Source organism: Balearica regulorum, chromosome 8, assembly GCF_011004875.1.
Source record: "Balearica regulorum gibbericeps isolate bBalReg1 chromosome 8, bBalReg1.pri, whole genome shotgun sequence".
Classification (NCBI taxonomy): Eukaryota; Metazoa; Chordata; class Aves; order Gruiformes; family Gruidae; genus Balearica; species Balearica regulorum.
The window spans coordinates 8,161,476-8,186,276 of record NC_046191.1 but is presented as its reverse complement, the minus strand read 5'-3'; the positions used below and the strand labels follow the sequence as shown (position 1 = coordinate 8,186,276).

Below are 24,801 nucleotides of genomic sequence, written 5' to 3'. Positions count from 1 at the left end.
TTGCCTTACATTCAGCAAATTAAAAAAAAAAATCACTACAGGAAATCACTACTTAATAAATTGTAACACGAATTAAATTGTGAATGAAGCTGCCCATGCAAGTCCGAGTTCATGAGTATTACTGAGCACACTCAGAGTCGTGATCCCAGGACACCGGCTTCACGGGGGTTTTGCTGTGGGAAGAATTAAAGTTTGTATCCGATGTCCTTAAAACCTTTAATGTGTTTATAGCTTTTATAGGTTGGTTGCAAAGATAAGCTTTGTAATGGCTTCCTACACTTGCCTTGAGAAAGCACTTATACTTTCTTTCCATTGCTTAACATACATAAATATTTACTTCTGACAACATTTGTTATTTATTCTAAAAACAGTGGTATTGATTCAGAATGCTATATTCTGAATAGGCATTTTCATCATTGTGCTCTAATAGCACTATGAAGCTATCAGATTTTGTCACCATCTGACTTTAGCTAGTCCTGCTGTTTCATCATAAAGTAATACAAAGAAAATTCTGCAGTAGGTGTTATTAACAGTGAACTAGGTAAGCCACTTCTCATTAGCAAATCACGCCCCCTCCATTCAGTCCAAGTTTCTAAATTTCTGTAAATCCTATTATTGTTGGTTGCTCAGATTAGACAAAGAAACAGGGCGGATTGTGGGAGGAGTAACGTGAATTAGATGCTCAGGTAGAGACAGATGCACGTAGACAAAGCAACACAGGTGCTTTTCTCATTCACGTGTAGCATGAGCACTCACTTCCTTTGAGTTGAGACTTCACATCGTTTTCATTGCCTACAACATACGACTCATTTTTCTGAAGGAGAAACGTAAGTTCTTATTTTAGAAAGCATTTTTGTTGGTGGTTTTGTCATGTAACTAAGGTATGAAGTGGGGTGAAAATGAACTAAATCTTTTACTTCGCGTAGTACGTATCTAAATCATGCGTTAGCACTGTTCGGTTGTAAGAAACATTCACATTTCTTCATATTTGAGCAGATCTACCCAGAATTCTCGTTTCAGAATAACAATATCAGCCTTTACACTTCTCCAGAGTACAGAAGACTTTCCTATGACTATTTTCTGTTATATTTTTAAACGGCAGTTAGGAATATCATCTGAATCTATACTTGTATCATCAAGCAAATGCCACATAATGATCATTAGTTGTACAACAACGTAGACCTTTTGCTATGCCTGTGGAGAAATATTTGCACTGTAACCAGATCCAGTAGGAATTATAAAATGGTACATACAAGTTTTTGGAGTATTAAGTAGAATTTTTAATTATTTTTTTTTCCCAGAGACCTAAAAAATCTAGGCAAATAACTGAGATACTGAATAGTGCAGACTCAGTATACTGCAAATAAAAAAACTGTGCAAGAGATGTCATTTTCTTTGGGCATACAGGGCTTCAAAGTGAACCACTTTTAGAAAAGCTGTTGTCTAATGGGGTGATACCTTATCATTTAATGGATTGATGCCCTTTTCTTGACTGTTGTTTGGAGCTAGACTTCTCAATTTTTAAGAATATCAATATCTCTTCAAAAGAAAGTTGTAGAGGCTATAAGTCAGGAAGGATTTCCATAATTCTGTCAAAATATACAGAAAGAAAAGATACAGAGCACCTACAAGTACAGTAACACTATTTTGGTTCAGAGACAAATATTTTAATATCAGTACACTGTTCAGGGTAGATGATTTTTAATATTGTAAGATAGAGTGCACTGAAAAAGTAAAACTTGCTTCCAGGAAAAAAATCTTAATTTTGTTTTGTCTGGATTTCTGACAATCACATTTTAGATCTCCACTTTTTAGAATAATTTATGTATTTTAGGGGATGCCTGCACAGAGCATATCACAGGTCCTTTCTGTATGTGATAGTGTGTCTCTCAAACAAGAGGATTTTGACCAAACTAATAGACAGATGAAGCCAAACAAACAAATTGCTGCTATGCTAATTTCTGAAACAGATGGCTCTGATCCAGTATTTGCTAGCAAATGTAATTCATTGTCAATCTAACACAGAATCATGTATGTCTTTCTGTCATTCTGTATGTATAGCATATAGGGAGAAACCTGGTTCAGGATACTCCACCCACACCTAAATTTACACACAAAGAACTGAAAATCAAAGTGCATAAACAAGTACAAATTCTGCTGTCCTTACTGGAAGCAGAGATTAGACCACTGTTTTGAAGTTTCAGGTACAGATCTTCAAAAGGCCCGAGATGTTAGGGCTACAGTCTTTCCTCACTTTGTGGTAGAAATACCCTTGAAATTAATGTAAGTTGTATACATGGCTTGCAGCACGAGAGTATACCACAGTATACACCTGATAAACTTTTCATTTTCTGGACACAAGGTATTTTAGTTAAATGCCTGAGATTTTGTTGGCTTTAAACAAGCTCCCTGAAAAAAAGTCAATAAAAATGTAAACAGTTTTGCATCCAGCCTCCTGAACAGGCCATGCAGGTGCAACTGTGGGTCTACTTCAGCTTTCTGAGGCAGCCTGTCTTTGCTGTTGGTGTATCTTCAGCTAAATTTAGCCTAATGTTAAGAATGACCTACACAGCAAGGAAATAAACTCTTTGAAAAAATATAGGACAAAGCTTATGTTTAAGGGAAAGCTTCCCACAATGTTCTATTTGTGGCACACGATCATACATTTGTGTCATCATCTTATCCTTTCCTTGAGCATTGATTGAAAAAGAGGCTTTTTAACCTACTCCAAATTCTTCTTCGTACATCTTTATTGGAGAAGGTCAAGGACCTAGTCAAAAACAGGGGAAGCACCTCCAAGGAGGAGATCTAAACAAACCCCATCCTGCCTGCTGCAGTTTATTTATTGTCATTTCCAAATCGTGAGGCACCTGGCTGCGTCGCGGCCCTGGGAGGGACTCGAGCTGCGCAGACCCGCCGGGTACATTACCCCGGCTCCGGTGCTTACCTTCACGCACCCATCCACGGGGGTCACCCCTCCGTGGGGCTCACCGACCCACGCAGGTATCCTTTCGCCCACCCCAGCTGCCCCACGAACTCCCTCCCCACCTGCCGTTTATTTCGCAACGCGCCCAGGTATGATAAAAATCCCTTCCCTCCCACCAATCGCTCGGTCCCCTCCGCCCGGGCGCTGCCGCCGACAAGATGGCGGCGCCGCCTCACGCCGCTCCGTAGTGCTGCGCCCCGCCCGCCTGCGCGGGAGACCCCGTGGCCGCCACCGCCACGTGCTGCCGTCGCGCGGTGCCCGGCTGCGCGCGTGTCGTCCTTTCCCCGCGGCAGAAGATGCGTGTCCAAGGCGCGGTGAGGAAACACCCCCCCCCCCCTTCATCCTCCTCCGCTTCGGCCCGCGAAGTGCTACCGGGGGTGGGGGGGCGCCCACGGGAGCGAGGACCCCGCTGCACCGGCAGCTTTGGAAACGGGGGGGGGGGAAAACGTGATTTTCCGGCATCGCGGCGGGGAGAGGGCGCCAGTGCCTTCTGTATGGGGTCCCGGGGCGCGGAGGGAAGGGCGGCCGCGGGAGCGGGGGAGCGCCCTGCTTCCCCCCGCTCACTCGGTTCAGGCGGCCGACTCGCCGCCGAGGGGTGGATGCTCCCTGAGGGCGTCGAGTGGCGCCGGCCGGGGGGGGGGGCTGGGTCGTGTCTCCGCCGGGACCCAGGCGGCGCCTCGGGCCGGCCCGGGGGGCTTTGGGTGGCGCTGCCGGGTGGGCTGGGGGGGCGGCCAGGCCCTCTGCCCCGCACCGCCCCAGGAACACTTCTTCCCCTTCTAAAAAAAAAATATTTTTAAAAAAGACATAATTTTGCATGGTGTTTCCTAAACTAGCTTTTTTTTTTTTTTTTTAAATTTTGGAAGGAAAATATATTCACGGGACTTTCCTTGTGCTCCCAGACCGCACGGCGGGTTGCTCCGCGCTCGGTGCCCTCCCCTGGCCGCTGTGCTTGTGCAAGGGCGCGCTCGGAGCTTGGCAGCCGCTGCCCGCAGGCAGCAGCCGGGGGCGCAGGCAGGAGCGCGGGGGCAGCTGCGCGGCCGGACGCTGCCTTTGCAGCTAACGACCTTTAGTGACTGAGTAGGTCTAGAGGCTTGATTGCATCACATGTGTAAGAACCAGAGAGAAAAGGTTAAATTCACTGGTGTAATGACTCTGCGCAAATGGTTTCTCTTTATTTCAGTACGTGTATGCATGGTAGCGAATTTAAGCGTTTCAGGCTCAATCTAGTTTACTGTGATTAGCACAATTAAGGTGTTTTTAATTAAAATTTTTACCCATGACAGTATAGTTTTAATTGCATAATACTTACTATGGAAGTTAGCACGGTTTTGTGCCGATAGCATTTTTTTCCTGCGGTGGACTGATGGTATTAAGTATTCCAAGCTATGAAAAGGGTAACTTTGATATATTTAAAACTTGTTTGCTTGTTATTCCATATAATGTAAAAACTGATGTTGCTAAAGTTAAGTGTTTATCAACGAACACTTGTGTTAAGATACATTTCTCTAAATATTTTCTTTTGAGTGCTTTTCAAGTGTGATGGCACATCTTGAATAAGAGGTATAGACTCATACTGACTGTGGAGACTTGGAAGTAGGGCTGTCTAGGGTGATAAATCACCTTTTAAATTTCACCAAAGCAAGAGTGGGATAATTCATATTGCATTACTTGTTCAATTTGTTTATTGGTTCTTAAGCAGGTCTCCCACTGCCTTCATTGGAAGGCCATTGTACACAATGGCACCCTCAGCACCGTTTAAGGCTTCTATTGTCTCTTTGTATTAGTAGAAGGCCACATAATACTATTTAACAGATACTTTGGAGGTTTAGTTTTGTGCCAACACTTGGCCTTTTCTTGTAAAAAGGGCCAGGGAGAGCAGTTGAGAATTTTTTTTTAATAAAATTAAAGCAGTTCCCATTTTTTTTTATTTAAAAGCTCCAGAACAATATTTGAAACATTAAACAAGAATGCTATTCTAGTGGTTGAGAAACAGAATCTGCAACATACTCAATGCGAAAATGAAATTGATAGTCTAATTTTACTATCCACACTGAGTGACATACAAAATAGTAAGGAAGCCTAAATGATGAAAAGTAAATTAGATTTTTAAATTAGGTAATGTTTGAAGATGTTAGAGTATTATTACATTTATTTCGTTGGTAATATCCTGAGATGTTTTAGGAAAAAGTAAGGAAAGATAAATCATACCAAAATAATTTAAATGATGTTAAAAAAATCAATTACAATGTGAGGCTTATTGTTATGCAGAGGAAGACGCCTTTTCACAGAAATAAGCCTTTTACTTTACTCCCATCTATTGAACAGAAAAACGTGGGCTTAGAGAGAAAGTGCATGTCTAGCTTTGGTCTGAGGAGATGGAGATTGCTGCACCATTCCAGTTCAGCATTGCTAGTGAGATACATGGCACAGGCACATATGTTTTTATCTAAATTTTAAAGGGTTTTGAAACACAGTTAATTTTTTAAGCCATATACAGGAAGGACTTATACATATAATTTTTGTGTGTGTGTGTCTCAGTACAAAGAAAGAAACGCCTCGAGTGTAGGAGTTTAAAATGAATAACTTAAGATGCGTCCTGTGGCGTTAGTTAAGACTGCTTTACAGATTGAGGATACCCTGGTTTTGTGGAGGGGAAAAAAAAGTTACACCCTTCAACTGTAATAGTCTGAAAGCTGTAGGCAGGACAGGAATCCAGAGGTGGCCCTTTAAAAATGGGCATGGGAGAAACATTGCTGCAGGGACTGAACTCTTCCTGGGTAGTTTAAGGGTTAGGTTGGGCTAGTGTTTAGTGATATACCAAAACAGAATTTTTTAATAGAAATTGACAGGCTTTTGAAAATGTAAGAGCATATCTTAAAAGGTAGGATTTTGGTTCCACATAGCTGTAGAAATAACTTTCTGAAAGATGGTTCCTGCTAAGATTTTGCTAAGCAGAAATAGTTGACGTGTATCTCAATAGGACATTGGGTTTCATGCCAACACTGTGTTGGGGAGAGGCAGAAGTTGTTAATTGCAAATCATTTTGCTGTTTACATTCTGAGGTTGTGGGTGGGAATTTTTTTACCTATTTTTACTTTGCCTAGGTATATTGGGGGTTATTACAACTGGGAGTCAGCAGCTTTTTCTTAATTTTCTAGAAATAGATGTGTAGCAAATAAGTTCTTAAATAACTCTAGATTGTGTCAGCATTTTTCTTTGCTTGTTTCTATCAGCATTAACTAACTGTTACTGTTCAAATCAGCCTGGTAACAGTTTTGAAGAATGGCAAAAGTAATGAGAATGGATGTATTTTCATGGAAGGATAGTAGATAAGAGGAAAGAAGTAAAACCTTAATATTGCCAGTTAGATTCCCATTATCTGTAACTGCTTTTTGGCCTTAAGGGAAGTTCATACCTAACAGTAAAATCTGTGTGAAATCACATCGTATTTTTGTACTACTCTAGCTGCCTGGATAAAAGAAAAACATGCAGAGTATAGCATTATTGACGTAGCAATGTATCAGGATCCATTTGTAGTAACTGCGGATTTGTTCAGGATGAATGGTGAGAGTGTATAATAATTATAATTCTGGCCTTGTAAGAATAATACTGTCCTAGGCAGAAAAGATTCTCAAAACTAATGACAAAATACGCCTGTCATACAAAGTTAAATCTCTGTGGTATTTTCTTTACTTTTGCTCAGTTTTTGAAGAATTTGGGTGGAAGAATCTTGCATTGAAACAACAAAGGAGTACAAACAAGATGTAGGATTAAAGAGCAAGCTGAAAAATCATGACTAAACTCAGTAACAGTGACAAAATAACTGTGGTCACTTCCAATTAGTCTGTTTACCTCACAATACCAATTCAGATTTTTCTAAGAAAGTATATATGCTGATGTTTTTTTTAATTAGCTCTCCTTGATTTTTCTTACATATCTTAATTAAAAGTTTGGTTGTAGTTGTTAATTATGATGTACTTGTTTAGCCTTTTGTTTAGTCTTTGTTCTGTTTATGAATGCTGCCTTCGAACAGCATTGCTCTTACTCAAACATCTTGCATGATAGTTTTCCTTGGGGGTTACAGAAATGATAATCAGCCTTATGCTTGCTCTGTTTCCAGGTGCCAGTAAGAGAGACTCTCTGGAAACGATAGCTCAACAAACAGACATTTCGTGTTCTACCGTGACCTAGTCTACTTTGTCAGAGATTGAATTTGAAAGCATTAAAGTGCTTATCGCTAGCCCAAACTGCTGTTGAGATTTTCATGTTTCCCTTTCAGCTGGACTTCAGAGTTCTGGTTTCAGTGGGCTTTTTGGTGTGGGAAGAGGGTTATAGTGGAGAATCTAAATGTATGTTACACTTTTTGCAGAATTTTATATTTTGTCAGTTTGTTTTTCTCCCCAAACTGTTTGCAGCGATTATAGCATAGAAGCACAGAAAACTCTTAACCTCTTGTGAAAAGAAATAACATGTCAAATATTGCAGTATATTACTGGATTCAAAAAGCAATTGACTTGTGAACCAGGCTTGGTGAACCATTTTATTCACAATGTTTTTTCATTACTTATTCAGATAATTGATGCAATGTTTGAAGTCCCTGAAGTGCACGGAAGCATCTGCAATTTCATTGACATAGTAAACTATTTTTAAGAAAGTAACATACTTCTGTATGCTCACAATAGAGAAAACATGCAGCCTTTGCTTCCAAAATTATTTAAAGTTAATGCATGGGACATCGCGTTTCGGATTTCCATAAATTAAGGATTTTTCCCACCTCTCAACAGTTGGGTTTAAGTACTGAAAAAACAAGTGTAGTTTCTGTGTAGGTTTTGTACAACTTCAGTAAAAGTAAGAGTTCTGGGGCTTCCCCCTAATTATAAAAAGTCATAATAATAAATGGTATTAGTTGTAAAACTTCTGATACTTCTGCAGTTAAAGAATACATTGAACAGATGCCTCCTATTGCCATCCACTTCAGTACATTTACTGGTGCTTCATACAGCCTAGGTCATATTCTTGTTTTCGTGTTTCTAAGTGCTCCTATAGCCTCTTCCTTCTGAATGCAGTCAGCTGCTCCCTGATTTGGTTTACATGCTCTTAGTGTCTCCCTTGGGTTCTCTCCATTCACCCGTCTTTCACAACAGTCTCTGCAAGCTTTGTTAATCAGCTCATCCATTTGCATTAGAAGGTGGTTTTTTTGCAGTGCAAGAAAAATTGTTTGCACCCCTCACTGGTTGCTGTCATTCCTTAGTTTGGAGCAAATCTGTCCCTGTGCCCTAGTTTATTATCAAATTTATCACTTGCTGTACTTCTAGATAAAGCTACGCTTTTCTGTGGGTTTTTCTTGCATGTGTGTCCATCTATGTTATCTGGCCCCTTGCCTGCCTTTATTAAAAAAAAAAAGCTTACTTTTTCTTCTTGATTGATTTCTTCCACTTGGCTCCTTTCATTTTCTTCACTGACTAGTAGTTTTGTCACTTCTGGGATTTCATGCACTATTTCCAACACAGTTGGCTTTATTTGGGCCATTGTCCTCCATACTTTCATGCAATGTATAGCTAAAGAGTCTTTGCGTCTTCTTGTTGTTCAAGTTCATCTGCCCTTGATTTTTAGGCCTTTTTCAGTTAAGCATGCTGGCTTGCTATAAAATAAATACCTATGTGCTGATGCTTTCTTACGGGTAATACATAGAGTGGATTTCCTGACCTACCCAACAAGCATGTTCACTGTATATCCCTTTGTGATTACTTTCTCTTACAAATACATAATTCCAAATTTGTTTTAGTGTTTTTACACCCCAATTCACGCATTTTGACATCCTCGCCAGTTCCTTTAGTTGCAGTAACCCGTGTGAAGCCACTTTTGGCTAAGCTGTTGCTCTGCTTAATGCAGAACCCCAAATTCTCTAAAGCATATAAAAATGGTTATTGTTTAATAAAATACTTTTATTGGAGGAGCTTTCTAGGTCAAAAGAGAAGGCCTGGCACCCTTGGGGCAAAAAAGACTTGCCCATCTCCTGCATGCATTGCTCACTACAATTTCAAAACCCCACTTCACTGGAAGGAGTCTCCTACCAGATACAGGATCCTAAAGCCTGCTCTAGCTGTAGATGATTTACCTTACCTCATGCATGCTTATTTATGGAGGTAATACTACCCCAGCTAATCTGCTTCAGCTTGTTCAGGCATAGGATGAGTTAGGTGGTGGCTGGCTGTGTGCTCTTTCTTGTGCGTTTGCAGAAGGGTGGCTGCCACGCTACTCGGGGTGTGCAAACAGGGTTTGGCTGCTCCAGCTCAGGTTGTAGAGTTGTATTAAGCACCCATGGCTTTGCTGGAGAGGTTATTACTGCTTCCAGATCTGAGATTAGCAATTTTCATTCACAGAAGTTTTGATATAAAGCCGGTGTGGTACAAAGCTGGTCTGATACTCAGACTCCTGTTTCCAGGTCTGTCATATGCCAACAGTTTTTAATTGCTGCTCCTCATTCAAGTAGCTGTGTTTTTGAATAGCTTTTGTTTGGTTTTGTTCCCAATTTTCTAAGAAAAGTCCTTATCCTATCCTGCTTGTCTGTTGGTGATGTATTCCCTGTGTCATAGCTTTCTAACTCACTGGTAAGTCTTGAATGGATGACAGGAAGGTGGAAGTTTTAAAGATGCTGAACTACTACAATCTTTGCAAAATCAGACATCCAAGAAAAGCCTTAATTTGAGCTCATCCCGTAGATAGAAGGGAATTGCACAGCAGCAAAACTGAATGCTGAGACTTTAGAGAAGCATTGTTTCCATGGGACAAGATTCCTGCTAGCAGCACTGATCCATGGAAGATTATTTCTCCCATGCTATGATGAGAAGAGATAAAGCACTTTGTACACGCTTACTGAGATCCTAGGTAGCATCTCGTAATCCAGGCAATTTACTTTTTGGTTGACTAGAGATGCCTGTTGGCATTTGCAATACTAGCCTTTCTGTTAATGTACTCATTGCTGAGTGTAACTGCTTTAAGGAAAACATCAGCTTTAATTATGTCTTGGAAGAGTCGTTCAAATGCCTCTCCTAGAGTTTCTTCTCGCTAAGAGCTCCACACTATGGTTTGTAGTTGGCTCGCTGGAACTCTTTTTGGGCACTCGTAAGCTGGCGCTTTGCAGCTGTACTTTTCATCTGGCTGTCACCATGTCAGTTAATAAATACAGTAGATGAAAGTGGTCAAGAAATCAAAGATGAAAAGAGATTGGTAGAGAAGAAAAAAATGGCATTTCCTGAAGTTAGTAGCACATTGAGCAGATTGATTAGGGTGTTTTTTTTGCCCTTTTCCACTCTTAGGAGAGAATGTGTTATTTGACCAGAAAAGCCGATTCTGGAAGAACGGTGTGCCTAGAAAAAAGAGAGGACTAAACTGGAACGTGCAGAAAGATGCCTTAGACATGACTGCATGTTTCAGTCAGTGCTGGGATGTATCCTTACTGTCTTATAGCCCTCTGACCTGTGTAAATCTGCTGTCTAGTTTGCTCCTCTGGTAGATCTCAGAGCCCTGAGTAGGACCTGTGTGTAGGTAGGAAGAACGTGCAGGAATGTCTGCTAGGCAGTGTGTAGCAGCTTGTCTTGGCAGACGTGTGATACAGAGAAAGGAGCAAGAAGATCAAAAGCAACAAATACTGTATATTTGCAATGCGATCCCATGTCATGCTGGACATTTTCCAGTCTGTCAAGTAACTTGCACTGACTGCAAATAATGTCAGGAGGTTTTATTCTTTCACATGGTTTAGTGAAGCCTCTCTTCTCCTTCCCAGTAAGTCAAAGTCCTGTGATATCGTAACACTTAACAGGACAGCCAAATTTCCCACTTTACCAGTGGGACCTTAGGAGGAAGAGAAGTTGTGACTCTACATTTCCTGCAGCTGGCAATGTGGCTGGAGGGGTGAGAAACTTGCTTTCCAGCCCAGATATCTTCCTCTGGCAGCAGAAAGGAAAGAAACTGATGCCAGACTTCTCTCCTCTTGTCCTCTGCTGGAATGTGGGGGAAGATATTAAGGTCAGCCCCAGGCTCCATGTGCTGTGACAGCGTAGGTTGTTCCCTTTACACAGATGGTCTAGCTAATGAGAGTACATTGCTGAACAGAGTTCTGAATCAGGGTTATTAACACCCAGAACTAACTACCCTTAATGGAACCACATAGTTCAAAGAAATCATCTGTAATACTAGGATGCTGAATGTAGTACAGGCTCTTACACTGACAGGCACACAGATCCAAAAAGTATCTAACATCTTATTCTACAGATGTTTATGAAGATGGTAAATCCAAACCCTATACTCAAGAGGTGTATTATCAGATGTTACAGCTGGAGGTATGCAGCCTGTTGTCCTTCTTCAATCCATTTTCTGAAGGATGAAGTGGTCTCCTTGCAAAGTCGAAGGCTGGATTGTTTTTGCCCGTTATGCCCCAACCCTGAGCTTAAATGAAGCACCTGGACCAGGGGTTGTGGTGGAGGCTGCAGGTGGGACAGATCAGGGAACCAGATCCAGGAGCACACCTGGCAGCAGCATGGCCCCAGGTCTTCCTCCTTGCTTGACTCCTGAGTCTGATGCTGCTCTCTGCAGATCATTCTGAAAACCTGCTTGAAATTTTGCCAGGTTCTGTTGATTATGTAGCACTGGACAATGCATTTGGGATCCTCTTGTGTTATGGGACTGTCATGGGCTGACATGGATTTTTCCTCTCCTTTCTGTTAACCTGCTGGCTCTGATGCTCAGCAGTCATGCTTTAACAGAATGGTTAGGCTGAGCTTGTGGACAGGATAGGCAAGTGCTGATGGGCAAATTGGGTACACCAGAGCATCTGGCCTGTCCATATTAATCTGAACCTTACAAGCAATCTCTTGTGTAGAAATTGTGAAGTTTTTTCTAGTTTCCTAAATCACTGAATAAAGTAAAGCTTTCATTAAGCTTGATCAGTGTTTTAAAAACTGTTTCTATCAGGGTCTTTTTGGAGGAAGATATTGCTGTGTACACTTAAATTTTTTTCTCCAACATTCATTTTTAGTATCTGGTCTTATTTTGGTTTGCATAGTTGATGTGACTGTATCTGTGAGATGTTTTTTCTTCATTCACCACTTAAAAGCTTATGAAACATGTGCAACAGTGTCTAGTTTTGACAGATTTTTTAATAAATTACTGTTATGATCTTATGATACAGAAGGAAAGGTTGTCTCTGCTTTCCACATGGAACAGCAAGTGATGAGATTCAGGGAGTTCATTACTTGAGGAAATCTTGCATCTGTCAGCAACATGTGCAGAGCTGCAGTCTTTATCATGGAAGTCTTCATAGTCCCTGGTGTTGTCGGCACAGGCCGTGCATATGGAGGCTCTTGATGATGAAGGCTGGAGCCTTGTACTTAGCAGGTCCTGACTGATGCCAGTGGAAAGAGCAAAAGAAAAGGTTTGGTGTATGTAAAGTAATCTGGGTTGCTGAGGAGCACTCTGTGCTAGTAGGTGTCTCCTAAGCATTGAAGTCTTCATGCCCCAGCATATGGCAGCTGAGAACTGACAAGGGCAGGACTAGATAAAGCCATGTGGTCACCCACCAGCCTGGGATAGTCTCTAGCCAGGTGGAGAGGGTGGCTTCCTCAATAATTCGCCTCACTCTGTGTTGACCATCTTCCAGTTACCAGTGAAGTTAGTGGAAGTAATTGTTTAATAGTTTTGTTGTGTTTAAATTTAAATAGTGCAGTTAACCTAAAAAGCCATGAGCTGAAATTTCCACTACCAAACTACATAACTTTGTGATGTGCACCTATAGTATCTGATATTTTGACAGAAGCAAAGATCATCTAGACAATAGAAACTGAAGGAAATAATCTGGGAAAAGAGGCAATACAGACATGCTGTAGAGTTTTTGCCAGTTGTTGCCAACAGTTTAAACTTTCTTTGTAAAATGTTTTACAGCATCGTTGATTTCTGGTTTTCTTTTACCCACAGAAGTAGGACCTCTACCACAGCAGAATGCAATCTAATATCTTATTTGATACAGTTTAAAAAAGTAAACATGTTCTTTGCTCATTAGGTGTGTGTTGGTCATCCATGCTCTCTTGAAACATTTTAAGTTAATTTTTTTACCTGATACATGCCTCTGTAGGCACTGGGGCTATGGAAGATGTTAGAGGCATGTTTCATTTATTAGGTGAATTTAAAGTTCCTTCATTGTTCGATGTCAGAAGAACAATTAAGTTTTATCTGAGCAGAGCAGGGTGTCCCTAGATGCAGGTTACAATGCATCCAGTGATGCTATTAAAAGAAAGATTGTCTGTTGTTGCATTGGGGGAATCCTTATAAACCATCAGGAAAACTGCCTAGAAGACTATAAATGTGTTTGAGCAATGGAGCGAAATATTCTTAAACTGCAGGGTGATGGCCTGTAGCAGGACAGGTTTTGATGTGATTCTTGCTTGTCCTAACAGTTGTAAATTGGATGTATTGGAACCCCTTTTTTTCTTGGGGCTTCTGCTGTTTGGAGTTATGGTTTAGAATCAAAGCTTCTCTTATTAAAGAGAGCATCTAGCCTAGAGTTAATGAAAATAAGCCTTGGTAGTATTTTCTTTTGATAAGATGCATACCTGGCTTGTGTGCTTCCAGAGATGGTAGGCTTTTCCATGTACAGACCAATGTACCCCTGCAAGATGTACTTTGTGTGTCTGTTACAGGTGCATTTAGTGTTGGCATTGTTTCTCAGTCTTGGATCTGGTTCCCTGGACTGTCTGAAGCTTGCCTTCCTTGAATGGCTGTTCATACTTAAGAACTGCAATGCTGAGTTACACCAAAGATCACCATGTGGTGGTAAGAGCCCCCGGGGAGGCTGAAGTTGGGGTAAATGTGCATTCAGGTGAGCGTCAGCTGGAGACTCATCTGCCTTGGTCAGCTGGTCAACCCATGGTGGGATTGGTCTGACCAAAGATGGACTTTGTCTAAGCTAGGCTCCCTTGGTGGTCACTGGAGATCTGCTTAGCACATAGCCAGTGAAGTCAAAAGCATGATTCATCTTGCTCTAAAAGAGATTTCTAGAGCAGAACAGATGCATTGCACCTTGGAAGTGACCATTTCCTGTCACTGTCTGTAGAAGGGGGTTTGGAGACACAAGTTCCCCCACAGATGTGTAACCTTAAGTGAGGTAAACTCATCCCTGCTGCGCCAGGACTGGTAGAGCTCATCCTGTCACGTACAGGTTTTGTCCAGAGACTGGAAGAAACAAAAGCAGCCTGGCCACTGCTTCACATCTTTTACCTGCATTTTAGGTTGAAAGTCAGTCTGAAGTAGTGAAGAAAACATACGGCCTGTGGCTGTGGAAGAGGCAGTTCAGAGCAGAAGTAAACTTGCTCTTGGGCGCTAACCTGTGGGCTTCTCCAGCTCAGCTGTACAGATGCCTTGAAACCTGAGCACCAAATATGTGTTGCTTAATAATTGTAACCAAAGATATTTATTAGGAAATTTAGCCTCCAAACAATTTTCATAGCTGCTAACATATTTTGAATGGGTTTCTTCTTTAAAAATAAGTGTTAGAAATACCCATTGTTCTTCATCTGCCCTGATTTAAAGGAAGCTAAAAATCATCTGCCAAGATATGTCTGACATTTTCCAAAGAGGAGTTTAAAGAAAACCATAAATGCGCATGGAAATCTCTGAGAATTGGAAACCTTAGGGCTTCATGAGCAGAGTCATCCAGATCCGAAGACACAAGCTCCGTGAACTGTAGAGAGCAAGCAAGAGCCACAGATTATTTTTTTTTAGTTTCATTTCTTTAGCTCCATTCCTACTTGTGTGTTAGTTTGGAGAGTTCAGAGTTAACATTGGTCCTTTCTTAAATACTGCATCTGTTCTGATTTTTCTACCTTTGTTCTCCTTATTGTTGGATTACAGAAATGACAGTTTTATAAATTATACACACAAGAGTTGTATGAGCCATGTTCATGAGGGAGCTGTTTATCCCTGAGTTTTGGGGTACCCCTCAGCAGGTTATTTAACTCTTATTTCTCAAGAAGTAGAATAAAATAGATGTACACAGGAGGCTTCTTACAAGCCTTGAGACTTGTAAATATAAGGATAAGCTTTGGAACATGAGGTAAACTTGATTTATTTATTTATTTAAGCCTTTTTGAATTTTCTTTGCTCCTTTTGAGCACCCTGGATTGGAGGATAGGTTGCGTGATAGGGTTGACCCAGATGTGAGTGTGAGTTGTTTCCATATATGAGATTGTAATACTTATTTACATTCTGCCTACTGTTATTAAAATACTTGAAGTGCCAGCTGTTCTAACGAGAAGTAATTGGGACAATTAATAGCTCTTGACACTTTTTATTGTCTTTATTGTCTCTTGTATCTTTCCTGTGTAATTGCAAGTTGCAGGAGACGTAACCCTTCTGCACACTGCTTGTCCGTCTCCTTTGATTCCTGCCGTATCTCTCTTCTGATCCAGCCATCTCACGCTCTTCCCCAGATCTTTTTCTTGATTGCTGTCTCAAAGCTTGGAAACATCAGCATGTTAATCCCCCTTTCAGGTTTTTATCTTTGTTCTCGTTATTGATATTATTTGGCCTGAGTGCAAGGCATATAGCACACTATTACAGATTGGTTTAAACCAAATCCATCAACTTTTCTAAAATTAGGTAATGCTGGTTGAAAGACCCTGTTAACATTTTTTTATGAGGGTTTTTTGCCCATACATAGGCACATTAAAAATGGCTGAACTCATGTAAATCTCCCTGGTAAGTCTAGACTTCTTCAGTGTCTAAGTCCTTTCATTATTTACAAGTAAATACGTTTTAAAAATGCAGTCATAAATCTTTGAAAACTTCTTCATTTGTACTCGGTTGAAACTTCACTAACTGTATTATACAAAACTGACAGCAGTGTAGAAATGTTTTAACTCTCTGTAGGTAGGGTTGAATCCTGCTTCTAGTGATAGGAAAGCAAGCTATAGAATTTAGGATTTATGATGTGGGATCCAGGTTTTAATATCTCTAAATTTAAAAGGATGAAAACAATCAGGGAACTGAAGGCATTGAAATGTATATTCCTGAGCCAAAAGTAAAAGAATTGGGAAAGGGGGAAAGAGTTGCTGGACTTACTGATGTATTAACATGTTTACCTAGCATATATGCTGCCTCTTGCTCTTCAGTCTTGCAGCGCTGGTTGTGGGTTCTTTAAAATGTATTGAAAACTGGCCAGGCAAGACATACTGTGTGACTGAGTGGATGCTGTGTTTTGCAAAGCATTACTGGAGAGCTGGGAGAGGAGCATGGAGCCAAGGTGCCAAGGACATCGCCGGCCTTCGGATGTGCTGGGAAGGTGCTGAATCATCTTCTCCAAAGTGTTCTTGCATTGTAGCAGAGATGCTGGCCAACCTCCCCAGTCAGCCTGTACCTTGACATTCACAGGAAACCTTTGCTGAGGCTATTCACTGACATATATGCATGCCTAAATCTGTGTGAATGCCCAGCTTTCAGTTTTGAAAATGAGGATGTGGTTTGGATCACTGACTGCTCTTGCCGTCAGAGCTATTTACATCTATTCATTTTCTTACCTCTGTGCTCTGGTGTGCCCTGGAGAGTTTTGTTCCAGTCTTCCAGTATTCAAACATAAGTATCCCCAGTGGGATTTGCAAATACACACATCTTTGGAAAATTGGGGTGTGACACTTTAAAGCAGCTATGCAGCATCCAAATTACATGTCTCATAAGGCATGAAAAAGAAAGTGGGCAAGCAACATTAAATAGCATATTTGTGCAAAAGCAGCTGAAGTGTGATTTCTGTGGGAACTGTGACAACTTGCCTAAGCTTCATGTATCTAAATTCCTCATTTAGGGTTCTAAGTATATGGGAGGGGTTTTGGTCTGATTTTGCATCTAGTGTCTCTTTGTTCCTGCCTCTTTAAGGAGGTAGGTCTCTACTCTTGGTATCTTTTTTTCCCCCTTTTCTGGACACAGATCAAAAAGGTGATAATTTTTCTAGGTAGATCTGTGGCATATTTAATCTCCCCAGCATCAGGAGGAATCTCAGCATACCAGTTAGTACATTGCATCAGCAGCAGAGCTTGCACAGCTTGTCGGTGGGGTCCACAGCAGGGCCAGAAGAGACAGAGACAGGTTCCTGTGCTCCCGAGAGGATCATCACATAAAAGAAACTAATGAAAGCTCCAAACAGTGTCAGTCATCTCTTTCACCTACTGCTTCCACCAAAATTGTATGGTATTTTCAGCCTTTCTTTTTTGAGGGTAATGTTTGATTATCATAACTGTTACGCATTTTGTAGTGAAACCTTAAAAATTTTACTTTTCCTCAAATATGAGTTCACTAACCTTAAAGAGCAGTTGCCCGAAGAATGTGTTCAGTGTCATGCAGTATTACAGTCTTGATCACCCACTCTTCTTGATTTCCACAGGGCAGTTGGTAGGTTGTTTTATTTTGTTCATTGGTTTTTTAAACTATTCAGTAGCTGAACAAATTATGTTGTTACTTTTACATATACACTTTGTAAGTTATTCAAATAACAGTGGGGGAAAAAACCCTGTATAGGTAAATGACCTGTTTAGGCATTGTTTTTTCCCTCTACCCCAGTCCATCCCATCTCCTGCACACATATATGGAGAAGGGCAGTCTGCTTAATTGAACTGATTATTTTTTGTTTGTTCTCTTTCCCGAAGTCTGACTATGGGTTAGGTGCCATGAACAATTTGGCCCTAGCTTTTCCGTCTGAGTTTGTGACTTTCATCACTGAATTGCATGTTTAGCTTTTCACATTTTCTTGTCATTTCATGGATGGTTTTAAAATAGTTTATTTCTTCTGTGTACATTCGTAAGGGGTTTGCACCCCTTCGTGTTCCTTTTTCTTCCATTGCTCTTTTTTTAGTTAGTCATGCAGTGAATTTGCCTGTGGTATAGGTGGTGGAGGATATCTTAGTGAGATCTGCTGATGAAAAATCTGCACGCTCAGTGTTGTTAAAGATAGTGTTGTATCTTGAACTGGAGACTGTTTCCGCAGAGGTTCTTGAATTACTGCATAGGGCAAACCCTAGTGCTTGCATTGTGTAATGTCCTTTCCCAGCCCATTGTCTTCTATTAAATCATTTTATAGTTCAAATCCATCTTACTCTCGCATGCATCTCCTTTGTTCCTTATCCACCTGCAGCCTCCCATCTGTCAAACAACAAAATACTCTTTGATCAAAATTAAATACTAACTTTGATAGGAATGTCTTGAAAGAATAAACATAGTTCTAGGCATAAATGTTTAGTCCTCTGGAAGAGTGGAAAATGAGGTGATGGAAAATGCCGGGTTGTAGTTCACAGGCAGCAGCATTTAAATGGTTTGCTATAATCATATTAGGATAGAATTAAACTGAATTCTTTATTTTGTACTGCAGTGAAATAGGGCTGTTACTGATCACTTTCTCCTCCCTCTTGCTTTGATGATTAGCGTGAAAACTCAAGCAGTAAAAATTACAGGAGTTCTGCAGCAGTGCACAGAAACTGGTGTGAGAGCCTGAGTTGGAGTTTCATGTCCTTGCACATGAGAGCTCTGGTGCTTCCCTAATAGACTGAAAATGAGACCACTGCTGCTTTGTAAGAGGTCTGTTCCAGCCACATTGCTCTACAGCTTGGCAGATGGTGGCATGTGAATGGTTTCATATTGATTGGATGGATTTGCCTCAGGGTAAGAGGAGTGTGGGTCCTTAAAGATGAGATTCTAGATTTTTTCTTTTTATTTAAAAAAAAAAAGTGTATTTATAAAACACTTCTTAAATCAGAGGAGTGTGTGGTAACCAAAGCACTGAAGTTAACTGGAAGTAAAAAGTCCTTAAATTATCACAAAGACCAAAAAGCCAAGAATACTTATTTACTAAATGATTACGTTTTTACATTAGAAGAAAGTGACACTTTTAATTAGTGTTCAAGGCATATGGTGAATGAGAAAATAAGCTTATTTCATGCAAACAGAAATCGATGCAAATAACCTTTCTCCTCATATAAAAAGGGATGACTTGAAACTCAATACATATTCAAGAAGGTTAAGTCATTACTGCATCACTTTAATATTAGTTAAGGGCCAGCAAAGAAAATCACTACTCTGCATATACTTACTCAGCAAGGATTGCTATAAATGAAAGAATTAGGTGATGGCACTTTCTAGGAGATAAATCTGAAGAATCCCTTGTCCATATAATGCATTTATTCTTTAACTTCGGTAAATAACCTTTTGGGTTCTGTCTTACGCAGGTAGTTGTCAGAGATGCCTTAATTCTCCAGTGATTCATCCTAGCTGGTAAAGATATTTTGTGATGCTTTTTGTTTATTGTTCTTTGTCGCACCTCTGTTTTGTGTTTCACTCTTCTACATGTTGTTTCTAAATCCTTCGGCCTGAAACGACTTTTCAAATGTGTGTGTACAGCACCTAACACGAAGATCCCAATCTCATTCAAGCCTCTGGGTGTTGCTGTAGAGCATTGAGTTGAATTCATTTTTTCTATAGTAATGGAAGTATTCCTTGAGGTATTTGACCTTAAACAAAACCCAAAAACTTAAATACCTGTCAGACCTGTAAGAATGGGGAGAGTTTGATAACTTGGGAGACTTCGATGGTGTTGAAAACCGGATCCTTTCTGTGTGTTCCAGTCTTGTGCTCTGATGCGTGCAATGGTGACTTGGTAAATTAATTTAAGCCAAAATACGTCATAGCAGTATCTTACCAAGTTGTCTTCAAATTTGCTTGATGGTATAGTTCATATTTTCTAACAGACTCTACCTACATGTGAATTATTTACGTGCCGAATTTTGTGTTCCCGTGAAAGAACACTGTTGTGCTGAACTTAATGCTAATTTTGTTTCTTCTGCAGTACAGACCGTTTCTATGGGCATGCTTTCCCTTTTAATTGCATTGTATTCTCAGAACTGATTGGATTTATCATTTAGTTCACTTTTGCTGAATGAAATGCTCCTGTATAAATTTCAAGGTCCCTTTAAAAAAAAAAAAGTTGGGTGATTTTAGGGGGTTTATGTCTGGGCTTGCTTCTGGGGAGGAAACGGCATAAAACAGTGCAAAATTTTTTTTTTCTTTCCTCCCGCTTGATAAGGGGGGGGGTGGGGGCATTTTTGCTGTATATCACAACCAGCAGCTATTCCAAGGAAAATTTTTAAGATGGTTACTTGAATCTGTGTACACTGCCCACCTGGTGGTTATGGAGTGAACTGTTACTTTAAAGAATAGTTTAAACAACAGCCATGTTTGGGGCAGGCTAATCTTGCAAAGAGCAGTACATATAACAGGAGTCTACAGTGTGATAAGGGGAAAATTCAGCTCACTGACTAGATGTTTTAATGTGCGAACTCTAGGGAAATAACATATTGACTATTCTGTTGTGCGCAAGAAAATTGAAGAACCCTTTGCAGACAGAGGGCTTGCAAAGGATTCTTTCTGTTTCTCTTACCCAAAATCTGTGGCAAGATGTTTGAAATCAGCAGGACGCTTAATGCTGCTTTGTTAAATAATGAGGTAATATTTTGTCACTTTTTCTGGGCAGCATCTGTTTTTTTTCTTTTTTCATATGTTTGTGAAGGATTCAGTTTAATCTTATGAAAGTCAGAGATTTAAAAAGAAAAATCATTCTTCAATTTATTTTTTCCTTTTGATGCTTTTGGAGAATTGGGTTGTCTTTTTATTTGCGGTTTCAATCGGCTGCTGTTGCCTAGGACATTATGCCACGTAAGGCTTCTAAACTGCACAGAGTAGGTAGTTATTAACGCTGAATTGGCTTCTGGTATAGTCCATCTGGGCTCTGTATGAGAGAGCTTGCTAGCGGCTACTGATGCTAAGATACCCGCAACCTTTGGGATGTATGCGTGGTGGAGAGGGGCTCAGTGATATGAGATCACTTCTTTTAAGGGAAACTGTCATTAATGAGTCAAGAAACTGCTCATTTATGGTAAGGAGAGGGAGGGGGGGCTGGGAAACAACCCTGTGATTTCATTTTGATATTGGATTAGCTGTTTAAGACAAGTTTCTTTTTGTGGGGATGGAAGATTGCATTAAAAATATGCTTTGCTCAGGGGCTTGCTGGCTGATGCTGGAGAGACTGTATTGAGAATCTGATGCTTTACAAATGTGTCACAACCGTGATGCGGTGGTCAGTCCCTTACCCTGAAAGATAAATGGTACTATTGGAAACACGAGAATAAGGTTGACTTTTTCAACAATAGGATTCTGCCTTTGTCTTTACGGAGAGAGGCCTCCGAGGACGTTTGAGCGTTTGTTTCAGTGTTCCTCGGAAAGACTGCATGTGTGGGGTGCTTTTTGGGAAAGTGGTCAGTGTAAGGAGTACCTGGATTTATAGACAGATAAGATGGCTAATTTTTTAGAGGAGCAGTGTACAATTATTGTTTCAGAAAAATGGCTGAATCTTTTGATATGCATAACGAATTTATAGTAACAAAGTAGGCTGAAGTTGAAAAGACTTAAAAATAATTTCTGGATGCCTTCTTTGGTGTTGTTAACCCCTGAAGAGACCTTAAGTAAAAATTTGCATTACAAATCTAACTTTAATATTCGATGTATATTTGCACGAGAATGTATGGTAATATGCTAGCTCTGTAGCATTTTGATGCCTGTGTGTTCAGTCTAATAGGTCACTTAATATTTGAGTTAGGAAATATCTTACGAGCTAGTTTAATCTTCGCTAGTTTTTACCAGCTACAAATGTGCTCAAAAAGATGCATGGTGAGAGAAATCCTCTGCAGCCTTTTACATTGTTCTTATTTTAATTGAATTCAGTGCTCATTCCACAAATAGATTGTATAATGTCTTTTAAATGCGATTTTTCTCCTTGCTTGGTCTGTTTGTAGCTAGACTCTACAAGCTTACTATATTTCATATGTTTTATTGGTGTGTTTAGTCTGTGTGTGTGTTGAGCGTGGTCTATGGTTTAAAGAAATTTTAAAATGTACAGAATGTCAGTTTTAGAAGCTTAACAGTTCGGAGGGCATATTTATACTTCAGAAAAAAATAAAACTTGTAGAACAATGATTATCTGATTACATATTTTTGAAAATGGTTTTGGTGATTTGTAGCCAGGCTTTCTTTCTCCAGGAAAGAGCTAGGTGAGCTTATAACATGGCCCATCCTAGCTCTGTCCGGTTTTAGCTCTTACATTTAAAAATGCTTGCAATGATAATGAATTTTTTAAAAAACATATTTGGCTCTTGAAATGAATGTGTGAGGGGTAAAATTAAATTATTTCTATGTGTGTTAATAGAGTAATAGTCGCTTTAGTTGATGAACGTAAATTCAAGGTTAGTGGCAATTACAGGATGCCATGCCGTGTTACTTTAGCCAAAATATGCTTAAGAAAATGAGGTCCAAGTAAGAGAAAGAAATGAATTCTTCCTAACTTGTGAGAATTTTTAATAAACTTGCTGTGATCGAGAGGAGGTAAAATACTGCTGTTTAGAAGTGAAGTTTTGTTAGTTTGTCAGTGGCAGTGAGCGGAGGATTAATGAGTGTGCATTGTTAAGTTAAGCACGTTCCTCTCTAAGCCTGGAAAAAAAAAAAATTCTTTTAAATGCCCAAAGTTTGCTGCCATTTTATTTCCTGTAGAGCTGGAGAATAATGAAGTGAGGTAGCGAAATAATTCTGAAATACAACTGTTGTTCAGGGGGAGCACTCTGATAAATAGGTGTCCGCTGTGCCTTAGCATCAAGTGACAGCAATAGCAAATCCACTTCTAAAAATACATGTTTTGTTTTGTTTTTTTAAAAAAACCCAACCTTGCAGGGCCAAAAAAGGGGAGATGGGTTGGTAATTAAAATCAATAGTACCTGAAAATAAATGCAGCTTTAAATGCACGTCAAAGTGCTTTTGTTGTGCCTTTAAGCCTAGAGGCAGATCATTAAATATGCATTTCTCCGGAAAGCAACTGTCGAAAAAGATAAGGTGGTTAAAATACGCCAGACCTGAGAGCCAGGCGTGCAGGAGGTAAGAAGATGTAGGCACTGAAGCATGGCCGAGGTATGACATCGCTGCGGCCGAGGGCTCCTGCACCGGTGGGTTGGGAAGAGGTAAAAAAAAAAAAAAAAAATATATATATATGTATACAGGGATGCGTGTTGTTTCTTCAACTGGGCCTTAATTACTAGACACAAGCAGCAGTTCAGAAATCTGGTCTCTGTTGTTGTAGAGGTCACCAAATCATTAACATTGTCAATCTGGCAGCGGCTAATTTCAATAGCACCTGATGTCGCAACGCCTCCCCGCGCGGCGGCGGCCAATCAGCGCCCGCCCGCCGCTGACAGATGGTCCCATAAATGGATGTCAAGGGGAGACGCCGCCAGCCAGTTCCAGCAGGGCCTCCGCGCCGCTCCGCCCGCCGCCGGGGGCTGCCGCACGGGGACAGCGGTACCTGATTTTTTAACAAAAACAAAAAAAAAAAGAAAGGAAAGAAAAAAATAATAATATTTCTTTATTAATTATTATTATTATTCTCGCTGCACAAAACGTCTAGCACTGTGCTTTGTGGATCTTTAAAAAAATAATAATAAAAATAATTCCCTGAAACCTTTAGCAAATCTGTAGAAGAGTTGAAGCCTTTCAAGACCCAATATTTGCCATTAAGAATGGTTATGGTAGGTATTAGTAGATTTAAAATCTGATCGTAGCGGGTTTATTTAGAGGTAGATATAGAAGCTAACATACAGATTTTCCCCGAATCTGCATCATTCTCAGTCTGTCTTTTCACATGAATTTAGTTTTCTGCTACTGATTTGTTTGTACATGATCTCTCCCTTTCCCCCCCTCTCCCTTTTTCTCTCTCCCCCTGTCTCTCGCTCTCTCTCTTTCATATTTAATGTGTGCGTATCCTTTAATAAAGGATGTACTTTGTCGTTTTAAGGTAATTGCGATTTCTCTCAGAATAAAGGAAAAGCTCATTTCTAATGCAAGGCTGGTATGTGGCTAACTGAAATGCAAAAGGAAGAAGAGGCTTTTTTTTTTAGGGGGGGGGGGGGGAGTTTATTTCCACATTGACATTTTGGAGATACAAATGCAGAGCAAAATCCTGGGGGGGGGGGGGGGCGGTGGTGGTGGGAAAAAAGCCTCGAGATTGGTAATTTTCTTTTGGTGGACTGCGCAATAGGTATGGTAATTTTAAAAGAGGGTGATTTATATGAGCTTCAGTAAATGCTGCATATTGTATTTCAAAGAGTTTCCTGTCATGACCTCATAAAAAGAGGAGGAGGCTTGTATGTGTTGCAGCGCCTAGTATATGTCGATTTTGTTGCATCGTTGGGCAGCAGCGCTGTAAGAAGGAATGTCAGCTTTTACATAACGCTCTTTTTGCTTTTGACTCTGTGAGGGGCTGTAAGGGTCCATCTTTGTGATCACAGATGGAGTGGAATGGCTTGAAAATGGTAAGTGAACGGGGAGAGCCTGCTCGTGGGGTTTTGTCTTGCTTCTCGCGTGCCTCGCGAATTTCTTTTGTTCGGGGAGGTGGATTGTGAGTCATAAAATAAAATTAGAGAGCCTTGTTTATTTTTTTGTGGGATATGTCTGCCTGTGTGTGTGCGTATATATCTATATATCTATTTAACGTATCTAACTGTGATGGCACTTCACCGCGTTTCCATTGAACGTTGCATTTCAGTTGAGCGAGGATGGTCTCTGCTGACAGTCACGGTGTCATTGTACCGCATGTGCCTGGCGGATCAGGCAGCCGATGATGCCTTTTAATCTCCGTTTGTATTACACCAGCCTTAAATACAAACCTAATAATCGCCTCTGAGATTCAG

General features: G+C 40.4%; 1 protein-coding gene across 1 annotated transcript in view; it reads left to right on the top strand.

Annotated features, from left to right (window-relative positions):
- Positions 1–20,831: 20,831 nt before the first annotated feature.
- Positions 20,832–24,801, top strand: part of ELAVL4 (ELAV like RNA binding protein 4) — a 65,760-nt gene continuing 61,790 nt past the window's right edge. Inside the window, 1 exon segment of the mRNA XM_075759444.1 lies at positions 20,832–20,948. Coding sequence (XP_075615559.1) covers positions 20,832–20,948 — 117 coding nt within the window.